The sequence below is a fragment of the Sinocyclocheilus grahami genome, unplaced genomic scaffold (genome assembly GCF_001515645.1).
Source record: "Sinocyclocheilus grahami isolate Dianchi unplaced genomic scaffold, SAMN03320097.WGS_v1.1 scaffold1253.1, whole genome shotgun sequence".
Taxonomy (NCBI): Eukaryota; Metazoa; Chordata; class Actinopteri; order Cypriniformes; family Cyprinidae; genus Sinocyclocheilus; species Sinocyclocheilus grahami.
Window position 1 is genome coordinate 268,267 of NW_015506432.1, and position 11,339 is coordinate 279,605.

General features: G+C 35.0%; 1 protein-coding gene across 1 annotated transcript in view; it reads right to left on the bottom strand.

Annotated features, from left to right (window-relative positions):
* Positions 1-4,450, bottom strand: part of LOC107568520 (actin-binding LIM protein 1-like) — a 56,661-nt gene extending 52,211 nt beyond the window's left edge. The window contains exon 1 of the mRNA XM_016254486.1: positions 3,883-4,450. Coding sequence (XP_016109972.1) covers positions 3,883-4,111 — 229 coding nt within the window. The 5' untranslated portion in view covers positions 4,112-4,450. The remainder of the gene's footprint in view (positions 1-3,882) is intronic.
* Between the last annotated feature and the right edge of the window lie 6,889 nt (positions 4,451-11,339).

Genomic DNA, 11,339 nt, shown 5'->3' on the forward strand with positions numbered 1-11,339 from the left:
TCAGAAATCATAGCATGTCAGCTGTCTTAACCGCGGCTTGTGTACTGCATCATCACTGTGTCTGTCACGCGACTCTGTTGCCCTTTCGGGCTTGAACTGATGGTAAAACTAACGACATTATTAACTGTCTTGATATTTACTTTGAAAGCTGAAGCTCGCGATTATGGTAAGGGGCGTTACATTTCTGACGCGTGCTTGTGATGTTCGGCCAATCACAATGCACTGGGTCAGCTGGCCAATCAGAGCAGACTGTGCTTGTCAAAGGAGGGGGCTTTGTTGAAAACGACGTGTTTGAGAGAGGCGGGGCATAGAGGACCTACAATAATGTACAGTATTTTAAAAATAATGTGTTTTTTGAACATTAAAGCATGTCAACATATTATGTTACACCAAATACACAAAATAATGATCTTTAAAATAGCATCATATGACTTCTTTAAAAGCATGAAATTGACTTTTTCTGTCTGCTGCCATTCATTTTGTTCATGCCGTTTAGAACACCACAATAGCAGCACAGCATAGAAACAACTCAAACAACTGCATAGCAGTATTGATTCACAAGCAGCTATACTGAAAATACAGAAATGTCTGTAGACTCTGGGATCAGAATTTCTGTTTGTTAAAATAATACAATAATTTCAGAAGCATAAACCAAAAAGTAGAATGCACATTTCTGATTGTGAATATCTGGTTAACTTGCTGCTAAGTGCCAAAAAGTCAAAGATTTGACATCACTAACCTGGAAATGATTATTTCTTCTTCAAAAGCACTTACTCAACACTGTAAACACAGCTTAACTTCCAGGTGGATCTCCAAAAGCAATCAGAATGAATGAAGATTTCAGACTGTTTTATTCCCCACGCGAGACGCATCAGGCAGTCAGTGAATGGACAGTGTGCTGGTGTGCCATCTAAAGTTGAGACCGGATCAGAGGGAACTTGAGGATCATCAACCTGAGAAGGCAGTTTGACCTCAGAACACTTCACATGCCTAGAAGCATCAATGGACACTTTTCCATAAGTAAAAACGTACTTCACCTCATCCTAGACTGGTTTAGTGCATAGCCAGCACATTTCTAATAGCCAAATACTGTGGAGAACTAAATTTATGTGACTGCTGCTCTAGTCTGAAGTCGCATTCATTCAGTTCTGCATCCAGTTTAGATCTTAAAATTGTTTCACATGCGTCAAACTCAGTGCAATTTGTTTGAATGACTATGCAAAAGCACTGCACTGTTAAATAATTATGACTCACTGTTATTTACATAAGAGCATTTTCATTGATTTGTCATCCCATTAACTTTTCCAATAACACTGCTGTAAGACTCCACACTTAGTCTGCCCTTCTCAGATGACCCTGTAAAAGCTCTTAGTTCTCCAATGTATGTCAGGAAGTAAACTCCTCTCCCTGGGCCAAGCAGATCTATATGGTATAATCTGGAATGCAAGGCTGAGGAAAATGCAATTTGAAAATGAACCGACAAATATGCAGTTATGGGCTGTTTGTACAGGACGAGTTCCAGCTAGACGGAGCACAATGCAATGAAAGAAAGGTAGCAAGAGATGCTTTTCAACTCCTTTTAACTTGACACATCCTACAGACGTAAAAAGAAATATATACATTGAGCTGAGCACCTGTTGTTTCACTGTAATTATGTCTCTTGTAGATAATGGTGACAATGGCAACAGACGGTTCAAAAGTTTGGGGTCGGTAAGATATTTAATGTTTTTGAAAGAAGTCTCTTATGCTTATTAAGGCTGCAGTTATTTGATCAAAAATACAGTAAAACTGTAATATTTATGACATTATTATATTACCATATAAAATACATACAAAATTATATTTGAATATATTTTAAAATATAATTTATGTCGCTAAGCTGAACTTTCAGCATCATTATTTCAGTGTCACATAATCCTTCAGAAATCATTCTATTATTTTGATTTGCTGTTCATGAAACATTTCTTATTAATAATAATAATTTATGCATTTAGCAGACGCTTTTATCCAAAGTGACTTACAGTGCATTCAGGCTATACATTGTTTTATACATTATTATTATCAATGTTGAAAACCTTTGTGTTGTGAAAATATTTTTTGGCAAAACCATTATACATTTTTTACTTTTTTCAAGATTCTTTGATAAATAAAAGTTCAGAATAACAGCATTTATTTGAAATAGAAATTTTCTGCAACATTTTTTTAATGTCTTTAACACTCTAATGTCACTTTAATGCATCCTTGTTAAAAATATTTTTTGGCAAAACCATTATACATTTTTTACTTTTTTCAAGATTCTTTGATAAATAAAAGTTCAGAATAACAGCATTTATTTGAAATAGAAATTTTCTGCAACATTTTTTTAATGTCTTTAACACTCTAATGTCACTTTAATGCATCCTTGTTAAATAACAGTAACAGTTATTTAAATAAATAGTTAACAGTTTTTTGGGGGGTTTTTTCAAAAAAAACTTACTGACTCCAAAATTTTGAACAGCAGCCTAAATAAAAAATGATTTCCTTAAAAAGGCAAAATGAAGTTCCTTTTCCACAGGCCACTGGTCAATATGTGTAAATCTTTACCCAAACAAGAGCAAATCCCAAGAAATCCAAAAACTGAGGAAATCTGACATGCTGGATTTGTCTGATGGCTCTCTTGTAATACTAAAGCCTTTTTGGTTGCCTGAAGAAGTTTACAGTTACATAAAACTTAAACTCAATTTCAAAAATGCGTAACAATCATTTTTGACATCCGTGTACTGATTAATACATTGCATAATGCTCTATCCTCGTCATAAACACTCACAAAAGTTTTGTGTGTCAAGATGTTTCCTGGCACTAGATGAGAACTACCTCTTGATTAGCATAATGAATTAATTCATTCCACCCTATTAACAGCATGTAATCCCTTTTTAGCAACCGAGCAGTTCACTTTCATGATCTGCTTTAGCACACTTACAACCAGTGGAAACAGCACAGAGCGCCACTAACATGAGCGAAGCATTTCTACTGAACGGAAGGGTTGAGCAGCTATTATACATCTGTTTGGGCAGGATGATCTCATTCATATTTATACACAAATTGTACATTTCTTGTACAGTTGTATGTATAATGTCAGTCACTTTAAAATAAAAAAATAAAATCAATCAATCAATCAAGTCCAACTATTTCAACTAAAAATATAAGCTGCTGCCTTACATTTTTTAAGTATAATCAAATTGGTTGTCATTTCAACTTAAAACTTCAACTTAAAAACTAGAAAAAAGTTGAATTTCATGCTTTATAACTTTATAATTCTACTTAATGAAATTGCTATATATATAGAGAGAGATATTTAGATATATTTAGAGAAAGACAAAAACAAAAGAAGATATAAAAGTTTGTGTCACTCTTTATACATATATTAAAAAAATGTATAATGTTAAAGTAGCCTAAATGTTACACTGATTAAATGTGATGGTATTAAATAATTGTATGCAATCAAAAATATATATAGCACAATCAATTTAAGTCAAAGGGATTGCTTCGAATTTTGCGAGAACACTGCGGATTTGTAAAGTTGAACATGTGTTAAAAGATTCATGTTTTGGAAGCTGTTGAAATATTCATAAAAATGTAAGTGAGCTATACTTTACATATGCAAATAAATGAATACTAATGAGATCATGTTGGAGGCAAAGACAACATAGGACACTACGTTTCTTAATGTACAATTAAACTGTACAATTACTGTTGAAATTAAATTTGACTGGTTTCTGGAGCAAAACTGATCTAAATTAAATTCAGCTTACTTGTGTTTTATGCAATAAACAAGACGTGTGATATGAAGAACAATATCAACATAAAGTGCAACCCTTCACCAGTTTCCATAGCTGTTCATACCAGGTGTCAGGCTCTCAGTCAAGTAATAGTCTTCAGGGTTGATGAACGGCAGCTGTTGCATCACAGACTCTTTCGGGATGAGGTACAACACTTCTGCCACACGTCCATCCTCTATGACAGATATGCGTTTGACAGAGTTTGTGCGTTTGATCCGGGTGCGATCCACATGCTGACTGCGTCCTGAGCCGCAGAGCTTTCCCAGGCTGTTCAAAGTGGGAAGGGAAGGCATGGCGGCGGTACCTCAAAATTCTCAATTAGTCCTCAAAAATACACAAACTAGGCCAAAAATGCTTAGGAATTAGTCTTTTCCACAATAGACTGAATAGCCAGGCTAAATGATAACCGATGATCTTCCAAAAAGCCCTTTGACTCAGCGGTCAGAGGTCACGTACCAGCAGGTGAGTCTGCAGAAAGGGCCAAACTCCAACCAAAAGACCTCTGATCTTCAGATTAACAAATCTTAAATCTTCAACCAAATGTGCTCTCGTCCCGATTAAGTGATTGCCAGATGTAATGCTCCTCACCTGAAAATGATACGCCTTACCTCTGCTTCAGGTGAAGACCACAGGTGAACCCCATGCCAGAGTGGAAAGTAAGAAGTGGTTCAAATAGCTCCTTGCCTTCTCCTAAGCGGATTAACCCTGACGTCTACTCTGTGATTATCCCTTGGATGGGCCAAGCAATGCCACCATAGCAGCTGCAATGGTACAAGCTACTTGGTGAGAGTTTGCCAACACAACTAAAAATACTCTCTTCTTAATCCAAATCAAGAATGGTCAGCGTTTAGACAATTCCCTAGCACTGTCTGCTTTCTATTAATAAACTCTTAAAAATAAAAGCCCTTTATTGGCATTTATGGTTCAATGAAGAACCTTTAACATCCACAGAACCTTTGCACTGCACAAAATGTTTTTTATAGTGGAAAAAGATTCTTTAGAATATTAAAATGTTCTTCCCAAAAATTTTTCTTTTAAGAACTGTTCACCGAAAAAGTTCTTTGGGGAGCCCAAAATGGTTCTTCTATGGCATTGCTGCAAAACCCTCCTTTATTTTTAAGAGTGTACAACTGAAATGTAATGCACAAGATTAGCTGGAAATACTTCAGTGTCACATAATCCTTCAGAAATCATTCTATTATTTTGATTTGCTGTTCATGAAACATTTCTTATTAATAATAATAATTTATGCATTTAGCAGACGCTTTTATCCAAAGTGACTTACAGTGCATTCAGGCTATACATTGTTTTATACATTATTATTATCAATGTTGAAAACCTTTGTGTTGTGAAAATATTTTTTGGCAAAACCATTATACATTTTTTACTTTTTTCAAGATTCTTTGATAAATAAAAGTTCAGAATAACAGCATTTATTTGAAATAGAAATTTTCTGCAACATTTTTTTAATGTCTTTAACACTCTAATGTCACTTTAATGCATCCTTGTTAAGTAACAGTAACAGTTATTTAAATAAATAGTTAACAGTTTTTTGGGGGGTTTTTTCAAAAAAAACTTACTGACTCCAAAATTTTGAACAGCAGCCTAAATAAAAAATGATTTCCTTAAAAAGGCAAAATGAAGTTCCTTTTCCACAGGCCACTGGTCAATATGTGTAAATCTTTACCCAAACAAGAGCAAATCCCAAGAAATCCAAAAACTGAGGAAATCTGACATGCTGGATTTGTCTGATGGCTCTCTTGTAATACTAAAGCCTTTTTGGTTGCCTGAAGAAGTTTACAGTTACATAAAACTTAAACTCAATTTCAAAAATGAGTAACAATCATTTTTGACATCCGTGTACTGATTAATACATTGCATAATGCTCTATCCTCGTCATAAACACTCACAAAAGTTTTGTGTGTCAAGATGTTTCCTGGCACTAGATGAGAACTACCTCTTGATTAGCATAATGAATTAATTCATTCCACCCTATTAACAGCATGTAATCCCTTTTTAGCAACCGAGCAGTTCACTTTCATGATCTGCTTTAGCACACTTACAACCAGTGGAAACAGCACAGAGCGCCACTAACATGAGCGAAGCATTTCTACTGAACGGAAGGGTTGAGCAGCTATTATACATCTGTTTGGGCAGGATGATCTCATTCATATTTATACACAAATTGTACATTTCTTGTACAGTTGTATGTATAATGTCAGTCACTTTAAAATAAAAAAATTAAATCAATCAATCAATCAATCAAGTCCAACTATTTCAACTAAAAATATAAGCTGCTGCCTTACATTTTTTAAGTATAATCAAATTGGTTGTCATTTCAACTTAAAACTTCAACTTAAAAACTAGAAAAAAGTTGAATTTCATGCTTTATAACTTTATAATTCTACTTAATGAAATTGCTATATATATAGAGAGAGATATTTAGATATATTTAGAGAAAGACAAAAACAAAAGAAGATATAAAAGTTTGTGTCACTCTTTATACATATATTAAAAAAAATGTATAATGTTAAAGTAGCCTAAATGTTACACTGATTAAATGTGATGGTATTAAATAATTGTATGCAATTAAAAATATATATAGCACAATCAATTTAAGTCAAAGGGATTGCTTCGAATTTTGCGAGAACACTGCGGATTTGTAAAGTTGAACATGTGTTAAAAGATTCATGTTTTGGAAGCTGTTGAAATATTCATAAAAATGTAAGTGAGCTATACTTTACATATGCAAATAAATGAATACTAATGAGATCATGTTGGAGGCAAAGATAACTTAACTAGGACACACTACGTTTCTTAATGTACAATTAAACTGTACAATTACTGTTGCTCAGTTGGTCTAAATTTGACTGGTTTCTGGAGCAAAACTGATCTAAATTAAATTCAGCTTACTTGTGTTTTATGCAATAAACAAGACGTGTGATATGAAGAACAATATCAACATAAAGTGCAACCCTTCACCAGTTTCCATAGCTGTTCATACCAGGTGTCAGGCTCTCAGTCAAGTAATAGTCTTCAGGGTTGATGAACGGCAGCTGTTGCATCACAGACTCTTTCGGGATGAGGTACAACACTTCTGCCACACGTCCATCCTCTATGACAGATATGCGTTTGACAGAGTTTGTGCGTTTGATCCGGGTGCGATCCACATGCTGACTGCGTCCTGAGCCGCAGAGCTTTCCCAGGCTGTTCAAAGTGGGAAGGGAAGGCATGGCGGCGGTACCTCAAAATTCTCAATTAGTCCTCAAAAATACACAAACTAGGCCAAAAATGCTTAGGAATTAGTCTTTTCCACAATAGACTGAATAGCCAGGCTAAATGATAACCGATGATCTTCCAAAAAGCCCTTTGACTCAGCGGTCAGAGGTCACGTACCAGCAGGTGAGTCTGCAGAAAGGGCCAAACTCCAACCAAAAGACCTCTGATCTTCAGATTAACAAATCTTAAATCTTCAACCAAATGTGCTCTCGTCCCGATTAAGTGATTGCCAGATGTAATGCTCCTCACCTGAAAATGATACGCCTTACCTCTGCTTCAGGTGAAGACCACAGGTGAACCCCATGCCAGAGTGGAAAGTAAGAAGTGGTTCAAATAGCTCCTTGCCTTCTCCTAAGCGGATTAACCCTGACGTCTACTCTGTGATTATCCCTTGGATGGGCCAAGCAATGCCACCATAGCAGCTGCAATGGTACAAGCTACTTGGTGAGAGTTTGCCAACACAACTAAAAATACTCTCTTCTTAATCCAAATCAAGAATGGTCAGCGTTTAGACAATTCCCTAGCACTGTCTGCTTTCTATTAATAAACTCTTAAAAATAAAAGCCCTTTATTGGCATTTATGGTTCAATGAAGAACCTTTAACATCCACAGAACCTTTGCACTGCACAAAATGTTTTTTATAGTGGAAAAAGATTCTTTAGAATATTAAAATGTTCTTCCCAAAAATTTTTCTTTTAAGAACTGTTCACCGAAAAAGTTCTTTGGGGAGCCCAAAATGGTTCTTCTATGGCATTGCTGCAAAACCCTCCTTTATTTTTAAGAGTGTACAACTGAAATGTAATGCACAAGATTAGCTGGAAATACATCTGTGCAGATTCTGAGAGATATAGATCAGTAATAATCCCATAAACTCCTTAACATTTTTAATCACAGGATTTTCTAATTTAGAAAGTCTAATTTCCAAAGTAAAGCCCATCAGAATGAAATTCAATCTGATGTAACAACAAAAAAGAGACTATATTGCAGCAATAAACAAAATGTTATTTTTTCCATATATGCATGCAGATTTTGTATTTTTGAGCAATACATTTTGTACTATTATTAATATAAACGCAATGCATAAACAGAGCTAAAATAAGAAAGCAAACTACTGTAGCCCAAATAATGTCTTGTGAGTCTAAAATTAGAGTAGAGATGCAACAACCATTGCAAATTCATGAATCGCACCCACACCTCTCCAGTTGTTCCTTCACCCCTGGAGGAAATAGGTGAGAACATATGGCCGTTAATCAACAGACTCGTCTCTCTGGAAAAAAAAAAAAAGAAGTCTGTTTATGCTATTGGGGATTGTCTCTTATACATACAGTATGTCATCCAGCCAATGTAAAATTAAAGTATAGAAAAGTATAGAATATTAATTTTACTAGATCATTATCATGAAATGAATAAATATATACTTACTGTATATATTATATTATTCATTATATAATAATTTATTAGGTAACACTTTAGTGTATGGACCAATTATCACTATGAACTAGTTGCTTATTAGCATGCCTATTATTAACATATTGGCTGTTTATTAGTACTTATAAAGCACATATTCTGTATATGACCATATTCTACATCCCTAATCCTACCCAATACCTAAACTTAAAAACTACCTTACTAAATATTAATAAGCAGCAAATTAGGAGTTGAGGCAAAAGTTGTAGTTAATGGTTTATTAATAGTGAGAATTGGATCTTAAAATAAAGTGACAATTTATTATAATAATACAAAATGCAACCAGAGCACATAACCTTTTGTAACACCCACATCCAAACAAGATATGATAAAAACTAGTTCAGTAAATGACATTGACATTTATCATTTGTAATTCAAACATTGTTTAGGAAACTAATCCTGTCCAAGAGTACTGTAGTCACTGTCATTGACTGAGATAATTCACCAAATTCTAATAAATCCTGGAGAAATGCACTAACCTACAGCCTTTATGAAATTACATGAAGAATCAAATTTAACAACAGACCCCGCGGAGGGTCTTTCTGCAGATGCATTAGAGAGGCTGTGCATCAGCAGTTTATGCTTATTAAACAGACACAGGCTGTGTTCCAAAACCTACAAAGATGCCTACCTAAGCAGCATTTCAAGAAAGGTTGTTCAAAAAGGTAATCTAGCTTTCTTTTGGCCAAATGGCTGCATCATATTTATCCTTGACAGAGAAGGTAATTCCGTAATGCAAAACTTTACTGAAAAATCTGGATGAAGGACACGGTTTATGATATATATTTTTGTGTGAGTAGACATTTACAATTCACTAAAAAAGAAAAAGAAAAAGAAAGAATCATGGAAAAATGGAAAATCATGTTCAATATTTGTGTCGCATTTAATATTTTCTAATATCTTATAACATTGTAGCTCACTAGGTTTTCGAAAAGAGCCTCAAAGGGTTTTGCAGACGCTGCAGATTTTATAACAGACTAAGGAGGATTAGTTTTTTTGCATGTAATCTTTAAACTGTAAAATATTGAACAATTTACATCAACTGAAAATTAGATTCTAAAGGGAGGGGGAAAAGAGATGGATTTAGATTGATTGAGGTTAGAGAGAGAGAGAAAGAGGGATGAACTTGTGTTTCTCGTGATGTTCCTCTGCTTCTGAGTGATATAGGGCTTCATGAATAATAGAGCTCTGCTGCTCTGTTATATGAAGCTCTCTTCCGATCTCTCTTAAATCCTTGGACATGACTCCTGCACTGCCTTGACCTCAACATGAAAAGTGTTTCTAAAAACATATAGCAAGATAGTGGAGAATGTCCCAATAAACACTTTACTGTCTCTGGATGCTCTTGGTGAGTATAAATTAGTCCAAAAATGGCAGTCAAATGCATTGGACAATGTTGATGCTAAAATGTTAAAAGTTTAAAAAATGCCTTCAGGCTAAGGTGGTTGACCGATAGGGGTTTGAAGAAGGTTTGAAGTGCATGCCGAAGAAAATACACAGAGCTCATTTAGCCAATCAGAAACTCAGCTTGTGCATTTTGGACTGCTGACATCAGATTTGACATGTCTTTGGAAAGAGGTTAGAAAAATGGCTAAATCACTTTAAAGGGTTAGTTCACCCAAAAATGAAAATTAGCCCATAAATTACTCACCCTCAAGTCATCCAATGTGTGACTTTCTTCTTTCAGACGAATCCAGTCGGAGTTATATTAAAAATAGTCTTTGATCTTTCAAGCTGTTTAATGCCACTCAGCGGGTGTTTCATGCATCAGTCCAAAATAATTTAAATAAAAATCACCCATCCATACAAAATGTCTCACATGGCTCCAGGGGGTGAATAAAGGCCTCCTGTAGCGAATTGATGTGTTTTGTAAGAAAAATATCCATATTCAAAATGTAATAATCACTTTAATGTAGCTTGCGCCAACAGTCCTACACGGAAGCAGCTCCGGGCGGATGACGTATGAGGTCAGCGTTGCGCATGCACAGGTGAGTCTCGTGAAAACCACCGTTTGTTAACAGGAGCAAAGGAAACAAAGTTTCGTTACTTTAGCAAAGGAAAACCAGTCTCCTCTTGGCTTATATCGGAATCCTCCAACATTCTTCATTACAAATCCTCATTTTGTACTTCTAATTAGTGACAGTTTTTTTGTTTTGATCTCTCCCCTGCGCTTCCGCGTGCATCACTTCTGAGCGGCGCATGCGCAACGCTGAACTCATACGTCATCCGCTGCTTCCGTGTAGGACTGTTGGCGCAAGCTACATTAAAGTGATTATTACGTTTTGAATATGGATATTTTTCTTACAAAAATGCATCAATTCACTACAGGAGGCCTTTGTTCACCCCCCGGAGCCGTGTGAGGCACTTTTTTTAATGGATGGGTGTTTTTTTTTTAACTTCTTTTGGACTGATGCACGCAACGCCCGCTGAGTGGCATTAAACAGCTTGAAAGATCAAAGACCATTTTTAATATAACTACGACTGGATAACATAAGTAATGGAGTAATTTATGGGCTAATTTTCATTTTTGGGTGAACTAACCCTTTAATAACAGTAAGATTTGAAAATAAATATTTTTTTTTCGGAAATATATATATATTAAAAAAAAAAAGATCAATGGCAACAAATGGGAATGCTTCTGTTAATCAATCATAAATATATAAACATATTACAATTATATAAATATATACTAAAAATATGATAGATGATGAAAAATGATTTAACAAAAATAAACTCTAGTTTTGATCAGTGCAGTATTACAACTTTAAAACTGCA